At 36.0% G+C, this 26253-nt stretch overlaps 2 protein-coding genes across 10 annotated transcripts in view; one reads left to right on the top strand and one right to left on the bottom strand.

Annotated features, from left to right (window-relative positions):
• Nucleotides 1-1616: 1616 nt before the first annotated feature.
• On the bottom strand, nt 1617-26140 carry NUP37 (nucleoporin 37). Its single transcript, XM_048960685.1, has 10 exons — nt 26045-26140; nt 23915-24133; nt 23250-23374; nt 22207-22279; nt 16952-17046; nt 6080-6170; nt 4434-4615; nt 3884-3934; nt 3442-3535; nt 1617-2586 (listed from the first exon to the last, which is right to left on the bottom strand). The coding sequence occupies exons 2-10, from the start codon at nt 24068-24070 to the stop codon at nt 2473-2475; spliced, it is 981 nt and encodes a 326-aa protein (XP_048816642.1). The 5' UTR covers nt 24071-24133; nt 26045-26140; the 3' UTR covers nt 1617-2472.
• Nucleotides 26141-26253, top strand: part of LOC125700143 (PARP1 binding protein) — a 46866-nt gene continuing 46753 nt past the window's right edge. For 4 of the 9 annotated variants that reach the window (XM_048960559.1, XM_048960552.1, XM_048960537.1 and 1 more), the window contains exon 1: nt 26143-26245. The gene's annotated coding sequence lies outside the window, so the exon portion shown is untranslated. Of the gene's footprint in view, nt 26246-26253 lie in introns of all 9 variants that reach the window. The other 5 variants (XM_048960509.1, XM_048960544.1, XM_048960529.1 and 2 more) reach the window with 2 other exon arrangements.

Genomic DNA, 26253 nt, shown 5'->3' with positions numbered 1-26253 from the left:
CCCTTTCACTTTCTGGTCAAAAGCTGGGGCTAAGAGCTAGATTAAGTGTTGTATCTTGAAACATCCTTCGCTTACTTTGCAAATTAAGCAAGCACCAGTCAAGATTGGACAGCCTTCCAAAACTAGGCTAACGGTAACAAAATTGTGTAAATTCTAGTCCAGCATTTTCTAGCATTTTGTGCATGGAGATTTCCTTTTGGTTACCTTTTTTTCTTCTTTTTTCCAGCCATTTGCTATTAATTCTCTACTGTCCAAAATAAAAAAGGGTAAATTTTTATGGCTGTTAGTCAGTGGAGCCCAAATGGAAAACTGTGCGTCTCTGGCAAAATGAACACAAAAGAGCTCTATATTCTATGGACTCCAGGGACTCAAGTCTTATAGTAGCATCAGCTACTTGCACTTTCCTAGAAAAGATCATCTGGATGGTGACAAAGGAGGGGATGAATCAGAGTGCTACTCACTGCGGGAAGTATATTAGATGCATTAAGTCCATTTGCTACATTACAAGGGAAAATGGTGAAAGTCCTTGTATCTCTAAAAATTCCATCTATATTCTGGTTGCATCATTTGAAGAATAACTAGATACAGATAGAAGGAAAAGCAGAAGATAAAAAGGGAGAGGATCTGGAGAAATGCTGTATTCTGGAACATGGCCAAAGGTGACTTGAGAAGGTAATACCAAAGGCATGATGATGCTACTTGGGAACATGCAGCTCTTAGGTCTAGCTCCATTTCCCTGACCTTCTCTCTCATGAACTATCACAATTCAAAGCCAACAGGCTCTGGCCAACTCCAACATTAAGACAAGCAATGAGATGCTCAGTGAAATGGAATAAACAAATGCAAAGCACTCAGTCTGATCCTGTATGACCAAAGAGTGTCCAAAGAGTACAGGTCAAATTCTTTGAGAACACTGCTATAAAATTTTCTTGGTTGCATGCTAAATAGCTACATGCTTCTCGGGTCCATTTCCACTTTTATTCACTTCTCAATGCTACTTTGCTTGTTCTAAACTTTTGGTGCTTTCTCACAAAGAACTAAGATACCCAAAATGGCTTTATAAGGTTATCTGAATACTTACTTTTATTAATGAATGTTTTGGTTGTATTGTGTGTGGTTGAGTGAATGACTTGGAAGAAAAGAAAGGGGCCAAAATGTTGCATGCAGCTGATTCTGACTGGACACCACAGTAACACCAAAATGTTTACCCATATTTAAATCTGTTGGATACCCTCAGACCAATTCTATCAGCTCTTCATTTGTGGCATCCAAATGTTTTTTAAAATTTTTGGATTTTAAAATTTTCTTGCTTTCTGTTTAAGGATCATAAATATTGTTTTAATAACCACCTCTTTCAGAGAAAGCCTAGGAAAGTGAGCAATCTTTCAGATTTCACTATTTTGGACTACTCGATCCTTCTATCTACAGAAGCTGATTAAATTTGAGACATGGAATAAAATTCCACCAAATCAGCAGAAGTCTGTCAGAATTGCAGGTTTTGTTTCGCTAGCAAGGATTAAAAAAAAAATAAAATTAAAAAGAGGTCTTTCAGATCATTTGGAATTGTCCAATTATATAACAGTGTGTGGAGACAGAGGTATTACCAACTACACAAATGAAGTTCTTGATGTATGTTAATTATTGGCTTTTGCTTGTTTTGTAGCACACAGAAGAAGACGGCAATAACACATCTACCTTGTTTAGAAGATGGCAAACAAATTCAATTTAGAGTACATGTGACAACCCTAAAATGTTAAAAAGACCTTACAAATTATAACAGTATCAATTTAATTACTGAATATTTTTTTTCTAAAATACATTTTACACTGATTAATATAAATCAGTAATTAGAGTATTTTGGAATAGATAGTAAATGGCTCTTAGTTTGCTGGCAACCCAAATAAATCTATAAACACATTTTTTGTAGAGTTCAATTTGATTTTTTATCTATAGGTATTAAAATTACTGTGATTACCCCATCAGCTTCTTCAGTGTGGTAACTTCTGTAATCAGCAAACACATTCACAGACAATATTTTATGACAGTACGTTACTGTATTTCTTTCTTAAAAGATAGCAGTGAATCAATCAGGAAAGTTAAGACAGAAACAGGTGTTCATGCTGTAGGCACTCTGTGAGAATCTCAAAGTACTTGTGCTGTGTTAACTGAGAGACAACTGAGATTGCTAGATACACAATCTCTTCAAATAAACAAATCAAAGTTACCATTAAAAAAACAAATGCCACACCAAACACCACGCTGAAAAATGTATATATTTTAAGGGAAGTTAGACAGGGTCAGATTTATGGTATCTGATTTTATCATAGTTATTGCATTTGCAAGCTGAAAATGAAACACAAAAGGTTCTTATTTTGCTTTTTCTTATGTCCTGCAAATGAATAAATACCAATCCCTTTGCTATGAAAAATATGTCATACTGCGAAGTTCAATACTGAAAGCATATGGCAATTTTTACATTTCTGTTACCCAAAAGAAAATCTTATGGTCTCCTCCAACTGCACATAATGGAAGGGTTCTGTGCCATGTCAATCCAGATCCTACAGCTGCAGTACCAGTAAGAATGGGCTTAAAGAGAGAGAAAAAAAAAAAGAGAGAAGTATCAGTACAGCTTACCACGTACACCACAGATACCAAGTTGCATGAACAAATTCTCACTTATGTAATATTCCTTAAAAAAAAAAAACAAAAAAAAAAACAGTTAAAATACATCAAAAATGAAACTGAAAAAACTGATTATTTTTTCACGTGTTCCAGCAGTGGCTTACTGTATTTGAGTAAGATGCAGCAACATCTTTCATGATGAAATCTTTTAAATGAAATTACGTCCTTCTATTTAAGTGTAATCACAACTAACTATTTATGTTTGGAGATATCTTTTACTCTGCAAATGTATACTAACTTGAGCAAAACCAAAAGTACTCCTTGTACTTGACATGCACTGTCCTGATATATTCTTGTTAATAACATAGTTAATTCAAAGCTGAAAATACACAACGATCTGATTTTTGTATCTTTAGAAATAAAAATACTGAAAAAATCATTAAATAACGGGCTAAATGTGGGGTTTTTTTTTTCATAGAATCATAGAATCACAAGGTTGGAAAGGACCTACAAGATCATCTATTCCAACTGGCCTCCCATTACCCTTGCTACCACAAGCCATTAAACCATAGCTTTTTTCTTCCTTTTTACATAAATGAGACATAGCAAATGGGTAGATCAAGCAGCCTTTTAAGTAACAGGCTAAGTATTGTGTGAGATTTTTCTATAGCATGGATGAAATAATAAATAAAACAAATAGGCAAAGCAGCATTTCTGGATGGCTTTGGCTATTTTTCAGTTCTAGCTTTTAGCTACTTACTAGTCTGATTTGAAAGGGATAGATGCAATCCCATCCAAAAGCTGAATTCAAAAGTTTACCTGCGGATGTCCTAAGTGATGAACAAGCAGTTGAGTAGTCGCCTTTCCTGGATATCCAATGGTTGCAAACAGATTTTCATTCACTCTGGACCACCTATGAATAAAATGAATTACCTTTCAAATATCCCTATCAGACTATCAGAAGCACACATAAACTGGAGATATCTCACTTCCGATTAATTGTGTGAAGCCATCACTTATTCCACTGACACCAAGGAAATTCAGGGAAACGGCTTGTAAATTATTTACTATCAAAACCCCTGTGTGCATGTTATTGTGTAACAGAGAAAAAATCATGGTTGTTCACAAATTTCACAAAGCTTATAGACCAGGTCCCCCTAAAAAATGATTTAGGAGACAACTGTTCCCTAACTCATAACCACTTGATTATACATAGATTTATATTAGAAAGAAAATCACACAATAGAGGCAACACTTATACCTGAAGAATCTGGCTCGATCAACGTGGACGGGTCTCTTATCCTGTGGATAACTAAAACAGACATTACACGTAAAAAACCTTTCTGCAAACTACAGATCATACTGTAAGTATCAAAACAATTATTTTAAACACCGAATGGGAAATATTGTCTACTCTTTCTGAAGAAGCTTACAGAAAACATGAGCTTCCCTGCAGCCTACATCTCAATTTGGAGTAGGAAAATCGATTAAATTAGTGACTTTATCATGTTTCAAAAGTTACATATTTATGACTTGGAATGACACAATAATAAACAAGCTTCACAAACAGGAGAGATGCTCTCTCTCAAATGGACAAAAAGAAACATCTTGTTATTTTAACAGATAGAAGTAGTCATGAAAAAGTAAGGCAGGAAATGACCTGTACTTATTTTATAATCTCTGATGAATTTTTACTATTAATTGAATAGGTGATGCAATACATACTGCAATTAAATGCTATATTAGCAAAGTAGCCACATGACTTCATGTGCTGTTTAAGGAGCAAATACTCTCCTACACATAAAACATACCTGGAATGACTGATATCCCAGATTAGCCAATCACATCCAGCAACTGCTCCAATTCTGAGAGTATTCTTTAAACACCAGTCTGCTGACATCAGCGGTGTTTGTTCACACTCTAGGGAGAGAATGGCCTGGTGTGTAATTAGATCGTAGAATCGTATTGTTCCACTTTTCTCTGCTACCATCAGCTGGAAGAGGAAACAATAAAACCTTGTAAACTTAGCATGTAGAGAATCTTTTAAAGCTTTTCTACTCCAAAGCAAACCTACAATCTTTTCAAGGATACATCAATATTTGGACTTATGCACTTTTAATTGTACTCCAATCACACTGTTCATAGTGATTACATGACTTCATCTATATATACATATACACACATATGTATATGCATGTATGTTTTGGTGCTTAGCAGCACCAAAGAGTTCTCAGCAAGTCACTGTTTTGAGTACAAGGAACTGACTAACAGAGCTGTTCAGGAAACAATGATATTGATCAGTGTAACTGTAATATCTGCATTCACACTTACTGATTTTGTATACCAACACTGGCTAGTAGCAAACAACAGCAGACATTCAATTTTGATGCTACTTGAATCAACAGTTCTCCTAGTTTTCTTAGGAAGGACCATATATTGGTGAGAAGCATAAGGAGAATTCAGATCATAGAATCACAGAATGATAGAATTGCTCAGGTTGGAAAAGATCTTGAAGATCATTGAGTCCAACCACAACCTAACCATACTACCCTAACAACCCTCTGCTAAATCACGTCCCCGAGCACCACATCCAAATGGTTTTTCAACACATCCAGGAATTGTGACTCAACCACCTCCCTGGGGAGCCTATTCCAGCACTTAACAACCCTTTCTGTAAAGAAGTTTTTCCTGATATCCAACCTAAACTTACCCTTGCGCAACTTGAGGCCATTTCCTCTCATTCTGTCACCAGTGAGAAGAGCCCAACCTTGTTCCCTGCTGTTATTTAACTAATTTGACACCTGATTTGACTGCTTTTTTTGATAGAAGTGTGCATTTTTGTGGTAATCTGAAAAACCGTGTGTAGCTCCTTGAGGCAATTATTAACACAAAAGAAATAATAAATCCTAAATTGAAAGGACTAGAACATTAACAAAGCTGAACAATTTGGTATATATCAACAGACCAATCCTTATCTGGTACAATAAATGGGTAAGTACAAAATCATAATTTTTTATTTGATTTTTCAGCATGTTTCATGTATTCCAAGCAAGAAAAAAAAAAAAACAAACACAAATCTCTTGGTAATTTCAAACAGATATTTGGCTTGCTTTACTGAAGTCTGTTATTGGTGAGTCTTGTTACCATGATTAATGGAAACTTTTCTCTGATAACTGTACGTTAACATGTAAACAGCAGAATAGTAATCAACAATAACTGATGTATGCAATCAAGAAAGAGCATTTCTGATGGGAAGAACGAGGGACTCAGAGTAAAAGAGAAGAATTAAGCATGACAGTTATTTACACTGACTTCACCTTAGTGGATTCTACCAATATCCAATTATACTGTGCACAGACTCCCCAAACTTAAGCCTTAGCATAGCATCAAAATTCATTGTTTAGAGTTTCTCCTGCTATTTTAAAGGTGGCAGTGATGAAGAGCTGCAAAGCACAACCTTAAAAGCTTCTTCAGGATGCCAGCAAACACTCATTCCAGGAGAACGTAAAACAAAATGGGCCTTCTCATTTCCTTCTAAATCCCAGACCCTAAAGAAAAAAAAAAAAAGTAAAGAATTGAACTATGTATTAGACTGCTAATACATTAAAATTTGTGCTTCAAAACATTTAACAAAAGAAGAGACCCAAAAGAAAAACAGTTTGTGCTTAGTCACTTCAGGAAGAAAAGAAACGATAGAAATGTAGAATGAAATGTGCAGATGCTTAATAATTGTGCATAAAAGTCAGTAAAAGCTGCCAGTGCTGAAGATAATGTATCTGAAAATGAACAGGACACGCACACTCTGTATGAAAAGACAACATTCAAATAATTTGACAAACTTAGTAGTCTGGGCATGAAATCTAGATGTATTTTCTCTCTTTATTCGCAATTCAATATTGCAGCCTTTGTACTATGGCACAATTAACAGACAGCACCACAAAGTGGGAAGATCACTGTTAGTCTAGCTGATGCAAGCAATCTAGAGTTAAGTACCAAGCAACTCAAATCACCCACGTTATCATGAAAAAGATAAGATGATGCACTGAAGTGTTTTGCTTATATAGTACATGCATTTTCACTTCTTTACTGGTAGGATAATAATGAATAATGGAAATACAAGAAACTAAAAATGAAGCTAAAGAATTTGTGGCAGACGTACAATAGCCTACCAAGGGTCTTGGCAAGCTTTCAACAAATAAATCATGCATATCAGTTTAGTTTTTTTCTTCAGAATTATCTACAGTATGTATCAGGCATAAACATATATTAAGAAAAATAAAAACAGACAGCAGTAATATGGATTGACAGGGAAGTGTATGTTGAAACACCAAAGTTAGATTAGATGACGATTGGATTTTCTTTGGATACATTCCATAAGAGCGTTCACTGAGCCATGAAGCTACTGGGTTTATAAAATGTAACAAAACCAAAACAGAGACTCACAGCTACTGCTTAACTGCCTCTTTCCCTATTAAATCAGCATAAAGTAGTGTAAATCAATTTCAAGCACATGGCTGTACACCATTAAATGCATTTTCACACGCAAATACATACATCTATCCTTCCTCACTAACACACAGACCATCTAATTTTTAAGCACAGTGTCCGGCTCAGTCTTCACAGTAAGATGAGTGGCTGTGTACTATGACTGTTGATTCTAAAGGATTTTTGCTCACTTCCTCCAGACTTTTTCAGTTTATATCTCACCAGGGTGCTCAGAGCACTATATTTTCCAGATTACAAAAAAACTTACATAATACATCATAAGTCTAGACAAAATATATGGGAATAAAGTAAGTATGTTTAATGAATGGTGCTATTTTCTTATGCCAAACCACAACAAATCAAATATTTGTTTTCTCTGTAGAAAATACAGTTTCTAATCTTGAAGGATCAGTGTCCTTACTAAAAAAAAAAAAGTCAAAACAAAAACCTGACAACTGTTTAAAAAAATGAAATATCTACTTGATTAGGTAATTTAGAAACATACAATACTTTCTTCTATTGCCAGAAATTTTGCCTTGTAGATTTGTCCAAGTCAAATCAACACTTTGTGTGTGTATTTACTGTGCAGGGAGAAAATTATGATATAACAGAAGATGGTGAATCATTTTGGCCAAAGGAGAATGCCATCATGCTTCCTTCCCTGAAGTGATTGAGGTTATTAAGTGCTAAGACAGAAATTTATGCTTTCTACCTCTGTAACTTTGTTATTTATAAAATGCTAAACTATTATTTCTTTTTGTCTGAATGTTGAGATTGTTAGTAACAAACACTAGAGAAAGAAAGGAGAAAAAGATAAATGCCCCACATATATTGCCTTCTTTATTTATTGATAAAAAAAAAAAAAAGATATCATTTAGTTTTGGAAAGAAACAGACAGTACACATCCAAACAGATCCTTGACTGAATGCATGAAATCCATGTTGTTATGGAAAATTACAATTACAAATACATTTAATTAACACCTCGAAATATTTCCTAGTGACTAACACAAGTCACAAATGTGCAAAGATCAAAATGTTAGCCAAACTGAGTTTTCAGTTGCTTGGTAATAACCAAATCAGCTACAGATGCTATAAAAACCCTCCAGTTCTCTCCACATTCCTATCACATAAATCAATCTGTAAAGACTGAACCTCTTGGTTTACATCCAAACTCCATGAAACCTTACTAATATTACCTTGTTTTATACTAAAACAAACTACTGTCTACTCTCCATCAAATATTTTTATTTTTTGTATATTTTACCTCTGCATTACATCATCCTTGTATTGATCCTACTCCCTCCATTGAGTATTACTGAACAGACTTATTGGGTTTGTTTGTTTGTTTTTAATAGTTAAAAAAAAAAAAATCCAGAATATCTTAAAGAAGAAAAATCTGAATAACCATAGTTGAAATAAAGGCCAGAGCTGGAATAAAGGAAAGCCTCAAAAATTACCTACACATCTGCTCAGTAAATTAATTTATTTTTAAACAACTAAGAATTGAGAAATTATATTCTGTAGCGTATGCAATTTTAAACTAATACAAAATTACTGATAGCTACACATGCCATTCAAGACAATTCTTGGAGCACTGGTATATTTCTCTTATCACTTACATTCTATGGGTAAACAGCTGATAACTGTAGTTATCTCAAAGCATGGAGCTATTCAAACTACTTTGAAACGACACTATTTTATGTAGTATGAATTAATACAGATAACAGACAAGCTGCATATGTGTGGCAATTTTACCACAAAACAGACTTTTTTTTTTTAAAGAAAGTTAGGAAGGTATTCATCAGAGCATTAAAAACCTGCTTCGTGGCACTGAATATTACCCTTATTCTGTATTCTAATTTCCAAATACAGAATAATTCTAACTAGAGAGCAAAACCAAGTTTTAAGTGAATAAAAGTCATCATAGTATAAGAGCAAAAACATACTGTAACTTTAAGGCATTTCAAAAATCCCTAGAAGATGGAAGTTAAAAACGAAAAACACCCACCCAATTTCATTCAACATAAGGTTTCCTACAATCTCAGTGAACAAGGACAAACCATAGAATACCTAGTATCATTCAGTGACTCCTTGCCTCAAAGCTGCATCACCTACCCTTGAACTCAGTGATTACTTCCTGACCTACTCCAAAAAATGACCAACAAGAGGTTTTAATTATTTTTTATAACAGCTATCTCAGATATCCTTTGCTGAAGTTTCTTTGTATCTCCAGCAGACATATTCCATGTGTGAGCCAAGTCTTGTCACTACCGAATAGCCTACAGAACGAGGAAGAGATTGAGCAGTCCAACTTCCAGAGATCACACAAAAAAAGTAAAGAGAATTAAGTCATTCCTCATTGTGCAGCAGGAGTGAGAAGACCTTGGCAAAGGAAAATGGAAATGCAGAAATTGGCTAACACTATGGGGAATGCAGCCAACGATGGCCTTGCCTCAAGTTTCTTGTCAGCTCTGTATGGTGGTGGTTACCAAAGATTTAAAGAAAGTTCTGGGTAGGACATGAAAGAAGAGAAGGCTCAAGAGGAACCATAAAAAATTTCCACTTGCAGTTCGTGAGACAAAGGTGTAACGGATAGCTTCAAGTAATTCATTTTGTCTTACTGATAAAGTTTCTATAAATGAAATAATGCACTGCTCAATTAAGTGAATCTGTAGCAGAATTAGGTAGCAGAAAAACTTAGTAAATAGTGCCAAATATGCCACAAAAATGGTTGCACTGGGAGAAGAGGAAATTCATCTGCGTTGCTTAACACTAGTCTTCTAAGCAGAACTGTCCTAACCACCTCCTTACTCAGCATACAAGGTCCTAGTAGGGCATTTCCTTCAATTATTTTTGATCTATGAAATAAATGTGTAAATAGTTTATCAGAAAGCCGACTCAGGTTCACTGTTTTCTTTCAGTGTCCAAAGGAGGCATCAATTATTAAAGAAGTAGATATTTGAATCTTTTAGATTCAAATTCAGCATTGCAATCTGAAGTTTCTCTAGCTTCTTGTAATATTTACTTGATTATACAAGCATTGATCAGTTTTTCCATTGGTAACTGTGGGATGGAATCCTGATTATGCCCTGCAGTGTTGTGAGAAGTGTGAGAGCCATCTTGGCCAACTGTTCTTCACTAATATGCATACTCAGATTAAGAGAAACTAAAACGTGCCAGTATTACTCCTGCAATACCTTTAGTTACCTGAAGCAAAAGCAGAGAGACTAAGCACTACCTCTGCATTAATATAAAACTTCAGTTGTATTTTTTTAACTAAAAAAAAAAAAATCAGCTGTTCTGATCAACATTTACTGAGTTGTAAATGTAGACCACCTAAAACTAACTGCTTCTGAGGGCTGACCATTACTGGAAATTCAACTATGATTTTGCCACTGAGTTTCTAGAACATAAAATAGCTGCCAAACAAATCGAATTGAATGATTTATATTTAAAACAATTCATATGCTACACTACATTCTAAAACTGTGTGATTCTTAACATAAGTCATAACATGTCACACAAGAAATTACTACCATTTCATAAAATTTCTCTGAATATTTTTAAGACTTTGTAACTAAAGGCTTATTCACCCATACTTAAGATCAGACTGAAATAACATTCCAAACATTTGATTTGGAAAGTGATTTCTTTTCTTTTTTTATGCTGACTGGATACAATAGTAGGAGACTGGTTAATACTTGCATCGTGATTGGTAAGTACAACCAAAATTGTTGGTTAATAGTTGGGTCAGGACTGTAAAGTATAACAAATCATGAAAGACTTCAAATAGGGAACATACAGGGATACATACAAAAAGCATGCAAAGCAAAAGACTGAAGCGATAAAAAATAATCCAAGACGTTCATTTATTTTCATCCATTATAATGCATAATCACAGAATCACAGAATCACCCGGGTTGGAAGGGACCCCAAGGATCATGTAGTTCCAACCCCCCTGCCTAGCAGGGCCACCAAACATACATATTCAGATCAGGTTGCCCAGGACCCCGTCCAACCTGGCCTTAAACACGTCCAAGGACGGGGCATCCACAACCTCCCTGGGCAGCCCGTTCCAGGGCCTAACCACTCTCCTAGTAAAGAACTTCCCCCATAACTAGCTTGATAAATGTGATCAGCATACATCAAAAAAGATCAACGTTTCAGCACGACATTTATAATATGAGGGGACACTGGGGAACTCTGCCACAACAAATACATTAAGACAGAATAACATGGAATAGAATACTCTTTATTTTTTTGTAATCCATAACTGAGTTCACTAACAATAGGGAGATACAAATAACAATTTGGTGAAAGAATTGAGGATGGTAACTGACTGAAACAAGATAAGAGAGGTACAACAAGCACTGACAGCATATTAAAAAAAAAATCACACGACAAAAAACAAAGAGTTATCACTGTCTTTCCTGACTACTGTCCAGTGAGTTATCCATGCAATATATCTAAGACATAAGAGTACCACATAAACAAACACATTACAGGTCAAAAAAACCAAACAAACAAAAAACAAAACACCAGAACCCAACACATAAAGAACCACAAGTTTTGTGATTCTATAGTTAATTTACTTTTCAGTGGTACCAAACCTTCCCTCATGTATGTCTATATAGGAACTAAGTCTAACTTTCCAATCACAGAACATTCCGTTAGAAGGGACCCACATGGATCACTGAGTCCAACTCCAGGCTCCACACAGGACCAGCCAAAATTCGAAGCATATTTCTGAGAGCGCTGTTTTTGAACTCCAGTAGGCATGGGGCTATGGTCCTTTCCATGAAAAGTGACCATGAGAAATTGCCATGCTGTCATTATTAAAGTCCTGATACCAACAGTAAATCTTTCTGTTGAGTGAGGAAGGAGTATGAGGCAGTTACCAATTAGATTCAAGACCTATCTCTCTGCAGTCTGGCCTGGCAGCTTAATGTTTGTGTTCATTGTCAGGGTACAGATCAGACTAGTGATTTTTAACAGGATGATATTTGATGTGAAATAATTCAAGAAGTATTAGAGAGTATCAAGAACTACTAACCAACAGCTAAGTGGTGTCAAGCTCTTTGCGTTTCCCAAACATATCCTATGTACATTTTACAGGAGCTTTATTAAGTATCAGAAAAAAAATGATTTGCCTGTATGAATCCCTGCAGAACGATAACTGTGAAAATATTTGGAGATCCTACAGATATATTTTTCTTAAAATGGTGAACAGAGGGCTCTGCTCACCCAGTCCTTACTAGCAATGGGGGAATGTAGGTGCTCCTACACTTAAAGCAGATGTTCAGTGTACAGCAGTGTATAATGCTTTCATATTCTAAGGCATTAAATTCCCTAAAGCTACTGTGAAAGATTTCTTTTCTTATTCCCTGAACAAGCTCTTATGACACCAAGAAATCAACAAGATTTAAAGGAAAATAATGAGATTACCAGGCACATGGCTTTCAAAAGAAATGTATTAAAAAAATGCAAATATAAGACATTTATTTACACATATTTACTTATTTTTACTTTAAGTGTGCTCGATGTTAAAACATTTGACTTACAAATTTGACTTATAATTTTGCTTAATACTACATTAATAATTTAACAATAGTTATTTTAGATATTTTCTCTACTGGTGGTATTCAAATTAAAACTTTGCAGTCACACTTCAAAAATATTTTTTTTCTATTTTTAATGGAAGGGTAAACCAATTATGAAATGCTTAAAAAAGTGAAAGAGGAAACTATCCTGCAAATTCTTCAATGTTAGTTTACATTCAATACAAGCAAAATTTGAAATTACACTATTTTGCCAAAAATATATCTTAACTACACCCTTGGGCACAGCTTCATACTTACTGGAATACAGCCATCCTTGGGACACAATCAAGAAGGTAACAAATAACATACAGAACTTGAGGTCTTAATTTTTCAAGCAAATCTGCATGTGTAATTTCTGCAGCTAAGGGAATTTTGATCTCTAATATAAATACAGTTGTGAGTACTCACAACATCGTGGAGGTTTATCAATCTTTCAAAGGTGTCTTCTGTCAGAGAAGAAATATTTTCTAACACTGTATTAGTTTTGAGATTGCCAGTGTAGAGAAATATGAGATGTTTAATTTTTTTTTTAACCTTGAGTTTACAAACAGACCCCTCTTCTTTTGTCTGAGTGCACTTCTATTCACAACCAGGTAGCATAGATGGCTACTGCAATTATTTGTATGCAACAGTATTTTCAGTACTGTTTCATAATCAGTTCTATTTTGCAGCTGGTCTTGTGTTACAAGACCAACAAAATGAAATAAAAGAAGCAACAAGAATCCCTGAATCACGTGATAGCAATGTAAAGGTAAAAACCCTGAATGTAATACCACACCCTCTTTTCAACAGGCATCTGACTTAAGCTGTCCAACAACACGAAGGAAAAAAAAAAAAAAAAAAAAAAAAAAAAAATCAAACCCAGCTACACGACATCATGCTTGTAGTAGCTTATGGCAAGATGGTTTAACAGATGAAAACTCATATCCGCTACAAATTGTTAAACTTACTGCTGAGTTAAAACAAGGTACAATCTAAATGAGTCCCTCTCCATAATGTCCATACTGAAATGTAGTGTTAATTATTTCAAGACACAAGTCTTTATTATTTCAAGTGGAACTCTGACAGAATAATACTGAAATACTTGAAACTCCATGTTCTTGTGCTAATTGTTCTAGTACTTCATTCCAAAGGTATGAACAGATGATGTATCCTGAGAAAAATTTCAGGGTAGAAACTAAACACAGACAGAAAAACTATTTGTCTTCTTACACTACTGCTGAAGCAGATTACACAGTAAGTAAGGAATGATTTTGGTAAGTCTGAGGGAATGCATTTTCCATTAGTTATGAAAGTGTAACCTTTAAATTCAATAAAAAAATGTCTTCATGCTCCACATGCATGAATGGAAAAAAATAAGAACTCAAGTATCCAGAAAAAAAAAAATCTTACATACTTCCCATGGCTTTTAACTATAGACTTTATGGCTTACTGCATAACTGCCTGTCAAGGTTACCAAGCTCAACTCCTGACAGTATATGTTAATTAAATCAGTCTATTTCCTTTTATATTTAGTATCAATTGGCCTATTGGTTTTAAAACAGTTCTCTGTCATACCAGGAACACTGATCATATCATAAAACAAACAAAACATGCCAAAACATTTTCAAATAGCTCTTCGCTGAATAAACCCAACACTAGTTTAGACTCACTGAAGAAATGAAGAATAGAGAATAAATCAAAACAAGCTAAGAATATAAAGTCATACACATTGCTACTATTCATTCCTAATGATTTTCTTAGAAATATGGACAGAAGAGCTCCTAAAAATCCATTCACTGGTCTTAGTACTATTTCTGAATTCTCTAGGGGCATCTAAAACTCACAAGCCTTTTAGATTTTAAATTTGAGAACAGAGTAACTCAACTAAAGCTAATAGACCATGATTTATACCAGCTGATGATTTGCCCTTTACCAAATCTTGTACACAGAATAATCCTAGCAGCTATTACCTTTTCTCTTAGCAGGTAGCTTCAGACACTTTTTTTTTTTTTTTTTTTTTTTTTTTTTTTAAGTTCAACTAATAAATGGCCTTTTTTTCCCCCCTAAGTCTTAAATGGTTATTTCCATTGCAATCAATATCAATATGGCAATAACTTCACATAATCAGAGAAAAACTAAAATAGTTCCTTAATTGAGACAACTTCCGTTTTCTCACAGCTATAACAAGAAAAGTCAAAGATGATGATGCTTAAGCCTTTCACTATTGCAATGACTTGTTAAGCCTGCACAGCTGCCAACCTACTCTCTTGAAATCTGAGCTGAATTGCAGAGTAGCAGCATTACAGATTCACAAGCACCACCAGAAATGCAGGATGAGGGAATGTTTCAACAAGGAAAAACTTGTACTATAAAACTTTATTTTTCAGAGTATTTAACCAGCTTTCCCTTGTCTTTCATTATTTGCAATTTGGAAATCAATGGGTTTGGAATAACTATAATCACTGTACTACAAGCTGCTTGTATCACTGTACTAGTAGGACACTGCCCTTAGGTGACTTATTTGCAACACCCAGTAAGGCTAATAGGTTTGTGTATGTGGACAAGTTCACAGGGGTATACTGGTTTTAAATTTGACTTAGCTGATGACAGAATGGATGGACAAGAGTCTGCATGGTTCAGTGCTGAGCTACGCATGCCTTACATCTTCTGTTCAGACATTTTTATTCCTGTCCCAACAGGTGAAATTGACAGCACACAATCACAGAATAACACACATTGGAAGACACCCACATAGATCATCAAGCCCAACTCCTGGCTCCACACAGGAAAACCTCAAAATTAAACAGTACGTCTGAGAGTGATGTCCAAATGTTTCTTGAACGCTGGCAGCTTGATGCTGTGACCACCACCCTTGGGAGCCTGTTGTGGGACCATCATCTTCTGGTGAAGAACCTTCTTCCAGCTCTCAAGACTACCCCTCCCCTGACACAGCTCCATGCCTTTCCTTCAGGCCCTGTCGCTGTTACCAGAGAGCAGGGCTCAGTGCTGCCCCTCTGCTCCCTATGAGGAGCTGCAGGACACAATGAAGCCTCCCCTCCACCTCTCATTCTCCAGCCTAAGCAATCCAAGAGACCTCAGCTGCTCCTCATTTATCTTACCCTCTAGATCTCTTCCCATCTATGAAGCGCTCCTCCAAACAGCCCTCTCTAATAGTTATATGTCATCCTCATATTGTGGTGCCCAAAACTTCATCCAGTGCTCGAGGTGAGGCTGCACAGTGCAGAGCAAGCCCTTCCCTCACTTAGCTGGCAGTGCTGGGCCTGGGGCACCCCAGGATACGCTTGGACTTTTTGGCTGCCAGGACAAACTGTTGGCTCGTGTTCAACTTGTTGTCAATCAGAAACCCAGATTCATCTTCATGGGGCTGCTCTTCAGCCTCTCATCCCTATACCTAGGATTTCCCTATCCCAGCTACTGAGTTCAGCACTTGCTCTTATTAAACTGCCCATGGTTGGTGATTGCCCAGCCCTGCAATTCACCAACATTTCTCTGCAACGCCTCTCTACCAAGGGAGTCAACAGCTCCTTCCAATTTAGTAATAACTGCTAATATCATGTACACTAAGTCTTGCATTCAGATCACTTATGATAACATTAAATAGAACAAGTCCTAAAGTGGAGCCACGCAAAACTGGCCACTTACTGTAACCCACAAAATGTAATGCCATTTACCTTAACCCTTTAATCCCTCAGCCAATTGTTCATCGACTGCATTACATTTTTGTGTAGCTGCATACTGGACATTTTGTCCAGAAAGAGACTCTGAGAAGCAGTTGCCAAAGCTTTGCAGGAATCCAAAATGATTAGGGCAATCAGCTTCCCCTGGTAAGTTAGGTAGATAACTTTGTCACGAAAATGAGTTAAACAAAACTTTTCCCTTTGTGAACCTCATGCTGGCTGTGATTAATGACTGCACTGTCTTTTAGATGTTTTTCAATAACCCTCAAAATAATTTTCTCCATAATTCCAAGACAGAACAGTTTTCTCCTCATTCATTTATTAAGTTCAAAATACTGCTTTGAAAACAAACAAGTAAAAAAGAAACCAAAACACAAAAATCAAACAAAAACCCCCATAATGTAGTTAACAAGGCTAATTTTCCCCTTCAAAATAAAAGCTCAATAAAAATTAAATGAGTGTAAAAAGCATGAAATAAAAAAAAAAAATTAAGCAAGCATGTAAATACACACATAAAAAGCCAGTGCTACTATTTCAGTGATGTCTTGAACAAAATACATACCTGCAGGTGTGATCATCACTTACACTTGCAACTTCTTGACCTTCTTTTGGGGCAAACACCAGGTCATTAACATAATCGGAGTGGCCATCAAATGTCTGTCAAACAGAAAAAATAGATACATTTTTACTTTACAGCTGACTGTTCAATCAATGAACCATGCATTAAACAGACACACAATTCCAACAGGAAAATGTGTGAGTGTAAAATAAAGATATCACTGTACATGGAAGGAACAAAAATACTCATTAGAAGAACTGGAGATCTTTAAAAGCTCTTACTCGTGCGTAATCACACTGTAGGTGGACAGATCTGTACTACTTAATTGTTAAGAAATTACAAATGTCAGCTTGATGCTCTCGTTTGACAGAGTTAAGTGAACTGCACCAGAACTGTTTTATCCTACTTCAACCACTGAATTTTGAAGGCAGAAGATAACCTCAGATAGAAAGAGGAAAGTAAGCAAGAAGTAAACATACACATATATCTTGAAGAATTCTACTTGTAGATAAGTCTCATCTCTGAATAAGAGTTCCTAATACGAACTCCTGCAAGTAACAAGAAGTTTCTTTATCCTGAGGGAGCAATAAACCAATCATTTGTTCAGCATATTCCATTTCCAAGCAATTAGCACAGAAAGAGCAGCTGGAAAAGGATCAAAGGATCAAAGGTAAAGGAATAAAAACATGAAAAAGTCTCAATAAAAGAACATGTAACAGAGGATAAAGCATGCTTATGGTTTTAAGAAAGCCAAAAATGAAGAACACATGAAAAATAAGTAAGCCACACAACACTGTAGTAATTAATCACAATTTCTTTTAAACATTTGAGAGGAACAGACATAGTGCCTGGTACTCTTTGCTTTCTACTCTTGCGCTGAAGAATAAGGAAAACTGGGCATAGTGCAGTCTTACTGTAAAACTAATAGATCAGCCATTCTCAGATAATAGGATATGAGCATCCATGGTGTGAATGTAAACTGTCACACAAAACCAAACATTTACAGTTGTAGCAAAACAAAAACAACGTCATTTCAAAGGGAACTATTGCTGTGTAATTGTTCCCAGATGAAATTCTTAATCACGTCATATTTATTTCAAAGTACCAAGAATTGTTTATCTTTAATGAAAACCAACGTAGCAATGTAACTTCTGAGTGAAAAGCAGAATGTCAGTTTCTAGTAAAAGTTGGTAATTTTTTTAAATATACTTCAAAGGGTTTTCAGCTTTTCAGTGTTTTCCCATAATACCAAGATGCCTTTTCCTTCTCCATTTTATTAATCATTTTGTGCTTATCTACAGACACCAGAAATCTTTTAAGTTTTACAGTATCTTTAAAACCTGTATTAAAGAACATACATACAGCAAGCAGTAAGCACGCAAGACTCATCACACCTAGGGATTAGTCAAAATTTGAAGTACATTCAAATTCATTCACATTGTTGCTCAGTATGAATAATTCATCTCTGGTCTCACTAAAAAAAACCTGTAGCTAATAAAGATCAGTTTGGTCAGCCTGAGGACTTACATATGCTTTCTCTCATTATAGTCTCGCTTACATTTGAGGTCAGCCTGTCCCATCCTCTTCACTCCCAATGAGTACATCACTAGGCATGGCTGCTTTTTTTTTACCCAGCAAAGTATCATAAAAAAAAAAGACAATTTTTTAAATTTAAATATTACCCACTACGTAATAGCATGATATGAAGAGGTTCCAAAGAAAAACAATGTCAAATGAAAATAATCATCTCTGCAGTTTTCTAAAGGGAAAATATACAGTCTCTTGTACGTGTTTGTTGTTCAGAATGAGCTACACAACTGATAAATAAAAAAAGAAAATTAACACATCTGTAAAGCATGCACAATAACTAAGCTCCCCCTCTAAAAAGTTATGAATGCCTCATCCATTTTCAGCAGTCAGCTTTTTTTTTTCCCCCCCAATAGGTCATAAATTTTATAAAACCTTGTGGATTTTATAAGAATACATCCTTAGATGATGCTAAACTATTTAGACAGATATGCAAGTCTTCTAAAAATTTCAGCATTCCAAATTCAAATACTCCTACCTCGTTTTACATCCACAGTTCTGATGAAATATGCTTTTTATTAAACAAAATTTGAAGCAGAAGGAAGCCACAATTCATTTCCAAACGAAAACCTCAGAACAAGAAAAGATTTCACAAAGATCCATCAGTCGTATTTTACCTTTTGTTTGTTGTTCTGGGACTGACCCAACCCATAAATTTTGGATTAGTAGTGTTGACAAAGTAATGGAAAATTCAGTATGCCTGAAGTTCTTTGTTGATAATTACATCAAGACAGTTTTTCCACTGGGCAAAAAGAGTAAGATTACCCTATCTATCCCTCCAGAAGCAACACATACTAATTGTTTACTATAGAAGAAAAATTGTTCAGAGATTACATTTTGACTGCAACCATATAATTTCTTCAGCTTTCGTGCACATTCTGTACCTGTCTTGAAAATCTCTTGTGCAAAGTGTGCTTCGTACAATAGCTCGAAGTCTTGCATGTACTCACATAGCACACAACCTCAGGCTTATGAAACAGCTTTCCTGAAGTTTCGATTGACTAACACTAAGAAATAATTGAATCAAACTATTTAGAATTAACTCAGCACAGCTCACAGTATATTTGTGAACATCTGAAAATTGAGAGTACTGTACATAGGGATTTAGAGGTTACTTCTTAAAGTGAAGTATACAGTTCAGTGGTCATCCAGGTTAAACAAATAAATATGATTATCCAGAGAAAGTATTTTCCCCAGTTTTTAATCAATCAAATAATAATAATAATAAAAAAAAAAAAAACAACAGGACATACTCTCATTTTTACCAATACAAACACACTACAATGATTTTTTCATTAAGGAGATCCTAACTGTTTAGGTAAGGACCTACATTTTTAGTTGTTTGCTAATTTCTTTAAACATTAGATCAAGCCTGATTCAGTAACAGCACAGATTTTTACTTCTTCAGCCTTAGACTAAAAGCTTCACTGAGGAAGTACTAAGTTCAAGTGATGAAACTGTCATAAACAGAACTAATAGCTTTATTGCTAAATTCTAGTCAACAGAATTTATTTGTATTGCATAAGCCCCAAAAGGTCTCAAGTATTATGTTGTGTCAAAACAATAATAATAATAATAATAATAATAAAATATATCAAACTTTATGATCCCTCTGTCTGTATTGGACACTGGAGTAGCTTATTTTTATCAACTGGAGTTCAGTTAAATTACTATGACTGTTTTCTTTTGGGTAAAAATAAGCCCTATAATTCTAGAATTTATAGGTGGGGTCTTTTGGTCTTTATATTATATTTTCATACCAAACTCCCATTGTATTAACACATTCTCTGTGTTCTTGACACTCACTATGCCCTAAAAAATATTCTGATGTGCGAGGGAATGGACATTTTTTTGCAGTAAAAACTTGTAAGTTGTGCTGTCTGTATTACAAAGAAGTCCTAAAGATGAGAGCTTCTGAAATAATCTTTTTGTATAACAAATAATTGTTGCTTTAATAGAAATGTAAGCGTGGCATTTTGATTTATTTGTAGGCACCTAGTCAAAGCTACTGTGTAACAAATTCCCCTAAATCAGAAGAGCATGTTTTAAAGTTTCATTTGTGTTGGTCAGCCACCAGAAAAAAAGTCTTGTCAGAATTAGGAAAACTGTAACCCATCACAGAAATTCTATTCTGAAAAAAACCACCCAGTATTCATCAGACTGTGCTACTGAGTCGTACTCTTTGCTTCTCTGGTCTTAACATTGACAGTAAGCTAGAAAACAATTGTGTCAAGCATATTCAAAATAATTATTTTAGAAGTGTGCTGTTTATAATCTCATTCTAATCAGTAATGAATAGCTTAATAGAATTCTTCTTTAGAATAAACTTGCTTCTTTGAACTTGTAGTTTAGAAGCTTAAGCTAATGAATTACCAAGTGCGTGTTTATGTGAAGATTACTGATTATTTCTCTGGAAGCAATGTGTTCCTACTCAGCAAAACAGCATATCCCACTAAGAATTCCTAGTGTTGGCTTGGGTTAGACTGTTGCAAGCTGAAAGCTAGTAGAGTCATGAAGTCTGGTCTAGAAGATCCTTTTGCTAAAGACCAGATAATACACAACGACCAAGCTGAATGATATTCAACATTCAGAGCTCTGCAGAGAAGGATTCAGAGGTTCCGGTGAATGAAAAGCTGGACATGAGCCAGCAGTGTGCATTTGCAGCCTGAAAGGCCAGAACTGTATCCTCAGTTGCATCAGAAGAGGGGTGGCCAACAGGGCAAGTGAGGTGGTCGTCTACCTTTTCTCTGTCCTCATGAAGCCCCATGTGGCATCCCCAGCATGTGAGAGACATGGAGCTGTTGGAGAGGGTCCAGAGAAGGGCCACAAAGATGATAAGAGAGCTGGAGCACTGTTCCTCCCAAGAAAGGCTGCAGGAGTTGGGTTTGTTCAGCGTGAAGAAGTTTAGGTTTCAGGGAGTTCCCATTGCAGCCTTCCAGTATTTAAAGGGAATTTATAAACAAGACGCAAAATGACTCTTTACACACTCTGAGAGCGATAGGACAAGGGACAATGGCTTTACACTAAAAGAGGGAAGATTTAGGGTCGATGTTAAGGTGAAATTCTTCACTCATGTTTCAAGTGCAGAACTTTGAAGTAGACATACAAGTGATATAGGAGTCACTCAGTCATCCGTGTCTATACGAATAAGAGAAATCTCAGTATCTAGATCTGACATCTCTTACTAACTGATTTAAGAACATGAAGTGAAAATATATCTGAAGTAGACATTTATTTTAGTTAAAGTAAATGATTGTCCACACGCATGTTTTGCGAGGTGTCTGCAGTTATGTACTTAATTCAGTATTCTTAAAGTTTTCTAGTGTATTAAATGGTATCATTACAACTTTCCAGTTCACAATAAAAGAGAGAGATCAGTAAAGTCACTTTCTGTAATAGAGGAGTCCAACAACCAAAACATTGTAATACTTTACAGGTCTGTATGTAAAGGAACCTTTTTAGAAAACACAGTACTTGAAATTCACCTGTACAATATTCTGATCACAAATATATTTTGGACTAAACATAGGCCCCTTAAAGATGATGCATCTGCCACAGTGTAGTGCTCTACTTCACAGAGGACATTAAACGAAGTGAGGCAGAAGGATAATTAAAGCTTAGACTCCACTAGAGAATAAAGAAATATTTTAAATGAACTGAGTTGCCCTTACCTTATATTCATTCTTGTCCTGCAGGTCTGAAGTAAATAGTCTTAACTTCCTATCAGAAGCCGCTGTACAAAACCTACACCCAACAGACAAAAAAAAAAAAAAAAAAAAAAGCCCTTAGGTCAATCAACAGCCCAATAGTTGACTTCGAACAAGCAAAGGTTTCACTCCAGTTTAAACCTGTAAAACAACATGCAAAAGGAAATTCGGAGAACTTTAATTGGAACTTACCTGTAAAAAAAAAAAAAAAAAAACAGCATATCAAGTACAAAAAATATTTTCTTATTGCAAAGAAATGCAAAATATTTACAAATCTAAGTCTGAATCAACTGTGAATTACCTGAAATCTCTCTTATAATTTCCTCCAAGCTAAGTTTCAATGTCAATTAAGGGGCTGATGGTAAAAAAAGAAAACTTATTACCACTGTTTTAAATATTTAAGCATTAAATTATTAACCAGTTTCCAACTTATTTTAAACAAAAGACTGTAAAAACATGCAGCACCAGACCATCATCATAGTTTCAAAAAGACTTACAAGCTACTGAGTACTTCTTAGATCTTGTTGAGTGTGTATTTAATCAGCCATCTTTCTAGACTTATGGCATGCCAAGTCTCACAAACAGCATCTGACTTATGCCTAAACACAGTTCCATAGAGAATACTAAATATAATTTTATAATGTAGGCCATCATAATAATGTCATTCTTACAAGGTATTCTTAAAATTCCTTCTTCAAAGACATACAACAAAAGGACAAACTACATTTTAGGTCCATTAGGTTGATGAATAAGGAAAAAATTGTACTATTTACCAGTGATCCACTGAAGGGACAGAAGGGCAAGTTGCTCAGGAAAGGAGCTCCTGAAGCAGAACATATCAAGGATAAGTTAGAATGAATCTACTGTTCTAATGATGTTCAGAGACTTTGCTAGCAATTTCTTCAGAGTAAGATTTCACTTATACACTTTTAACTTAGTTCAATATTAAGGAGTTAGAGAAAACAGATAAGTGACAAAGATTTGCTGTAGTCAATTATTCTACATACTTTATCCGGGGAGGTAAAGCATCAAGTCTAGTTTCCGGACTCCATGCTATGGCATCAACTCGGATTCCATGATGAAATGTTCTTAGCGTCTTATACTGAATGCCCTCCACTTCTGCATCCTCTTCCTATAGAAATACAACAGTTAGCTAATCCAGAGTAACATCTTCAAACAATTTTAATTTACATGAACCAGAAAGGCTTTCAAAGTTTGATGTACCTGCTGCAATAAGGAATTTTACTAGAAATACATGAAAAATCCATATAGTGATGGCAGTCTCAAGTCAGAGTCCAATACTGAGCACAAAAATCAGAGATTTGTGCTACAAATATGAAGTTACTGCTTAAGATCCCAGATAGTATCACTTACAAATGTTGGCAACTGCTAAAACTAGGATGTCTTTCAGAAGAGCACTCCTGCTTTAATTGCAGTCAATTTAGAAAGCATACCAGCAGGACAGTATTTTATACTAATTTGTATGCCTTGGGAAATATCCCAGATTCATTAATATAGTAATTAATTAATCTAGTAAACAAGTACAGTGCTTCCTGGCAAAAAAAATAAAAAATAATAAAAAAAGCAATTTTAGTCAGCTCTGGACTTTACCAGCAGAAATGCCGGCAGAGTTTCAGAAAGAAATTAATAAAACCAACAAACACAAACCAACCTGAAATCTGCATGTTCCAACAACCACATAATTGTTGCCACCATATGCAATGAGAGAGCATGCATCTCCACTATCAAATGGATTGAATTTTATCACATGCACATAATCTTCACAGTCCACAGTATAAGCAGCATTTCTAAGAGAATCTTGCTTCATTTTCAGGGAACTGTATCAAGCTATCACAGAAGTGATGTCTTTTCCAGGATGAAGTCTACATTCCTATACAGAAAGTATTAAAGAACATGTATTACACATTCACATAAGAAAAAAGGCATTTGTGGCACAGCAAATCGAAATTTCCTATAATGCTGCATTAATGGACACAAAAGGTCAAATTAAGCTCACTACTTATAAATTTAGCACGTAATTACAACTATCAAGGAATTAATTACACCAATTAACCTAAATGACTAGCATACATTTAAAAGCACTCCTAGACACTTAATCAGTAACTAGATTTTGTGCTATTGGTGGCAACCTAAAACCAAGATTAACTATACATACTAGAAAAGTCCCATTCAGAATGCTTAAGTTTTCAACCAAATTATGTATCAACATTGTATCATGTTGATACAATTACGTATCAACAAAAAAATTATGTATTGTTACCTTCATATTCTCTACTCTGTTGTACCACTTTTAAAGGACAGTGGGTATCTAATTAAAAGCAGAATTAAGGCTGAAAAACTGCAAATGAAAACACTATCCTGTAGAATACTTAAGTGTAGTTTCATGACTGAAGTCAACTCATCTGCAACCTATCTACAGAGCCCCTATGCCTCTGTATTTGAACAAAAGTAGTTAGCTTTCATCTGGAGCTAAAGTATATCTCAGAATTAGTGCTTTACTGCATTCAAGTGCTTTTCAAGACAATCAGGCTTCTGTGCTGGCACCAAAACATCTTAGATACACAACTGATTCTGGAACCATTCCCCTTAATCCCAGTAGAGATTTTATATTAACTTATACCTTTTGGAAAAACACATATTTTTTTTCTCCTGCATGCAACATGGAAAAATAGCTTTAAATTTCTTGATGTATTTTGCTATGTTAATGACCTGATGGTCTCAGAATCCAAGCCAGAACATTTTGCTTTGGTGCTACCATGGTTTGTGGACACCACAGAGACAAAGTGGCTCCCTATATCTGCAATGTTTGTTTATTAATTAGCATGATATGCTACCCCATTAATTTATATACTTCAGCCACAGAATCACAGAAGGTCAGGGATTGGAAATGATCTCTAAAGATAATCTAGTCTAATCCCCCTGCTTGAGCAGGAACACCTAGATTAGGTCACAACTTGCAGAGAGATGCTCCTAAGACCAAACACAACTTTTAACCCAACCTGTAATAGTCTTCCTTAAAGCCTTCCCAACAACATAAAATAATAGAATGGCATGAGTTGGAAGGGGCATTAAAGGGCCATCTAGTTGAACTCTCCTGCAATGAACAGGGACACCCACAGCTACACCAGGGTGCTCAGAGCCCTTCCAGCCTGACCTGGAGCATCTTCAGGGATAGGGCATCTACGCCAGTGCCTCACCGCTCGTGCTGTAAAAAACTTCATCCAACCTAGGTCTCCTCTCTTTTAGTCTGAAACCATTTCCCCTTGCCCTGTCACAACAGACTCTGCTAATGAGTCCATCCCCTTTTCCTACAGCCCCCTCCAGATAGAGAGAGACCACTGTCAGGTCTCCCTCAGAGCCTCGTATTCTCCAGGTCGCACAGCTCCAGCTCCCTCAGCCTCAGTGAAAACCAACTTTAGGCTAACTTTAAATAAATAAATAAATAAAAAACAACAAAAAACAACAAAACAAACAACAACAAAAAAAGCCTGCTAAAATATGCTGCTAGCTGCACTCTTTACGGAATCACCACACGGACAACTGCGCCGCGTAGGTGCTCGTTAAGCACCCCCTCACACACACACACCCCTATGCTTTTCCCTTCAGGGCTCAGGATAGCTCGCTAACAACACGTGCCCCGCAATTCTACAGGTGCTCAGGAGACGGCCCAATCTCCTCTCCACGACCCGCTCACCCCCAAGGCAGGTCTGAGCATCGCTTTTCCCTCCCCCTCCTACAGCAAGCCCCTCTCCTCCCTCCTCCCGCGCGGCCTCACACACACCTCCGCAGCCCCAGCCGGCCATACACACGCTACTCCCGCCAGCCAGCACCTCCCGCCCACGAGCTGCCGTGTGCTTCCGGGTCAGGGCTCGCGCTTTCTATTGGGCATCTGCCGAGGGTTTGAATGAAAACCGCCGATAGAGGCTGAGGGGCCTTCCGAGCGGCTGGTGGAGTGCTTGGTCTCGTCCTCCTGGTTGTGCAGGTAGTGGC

The sequence above is a fragment of the Lagopus muta genome, chromosome 1 (genome assembly GCF_023343835.1).
Source record: "Lagopus muta isolate bLagMut1 chromosome 1, bLagMut1 primary, whole genome shotgun sequence".
NCBI lineage: Eukaryota > Metazoa > Chordata > Aves > Galliformes > Phasianidae > Lagopus > Lagopus muta.
Note: the sequence above shows the minus strand (reverse complement) of the source record. Positions and strands in the feature narration are given on the sequence as shown.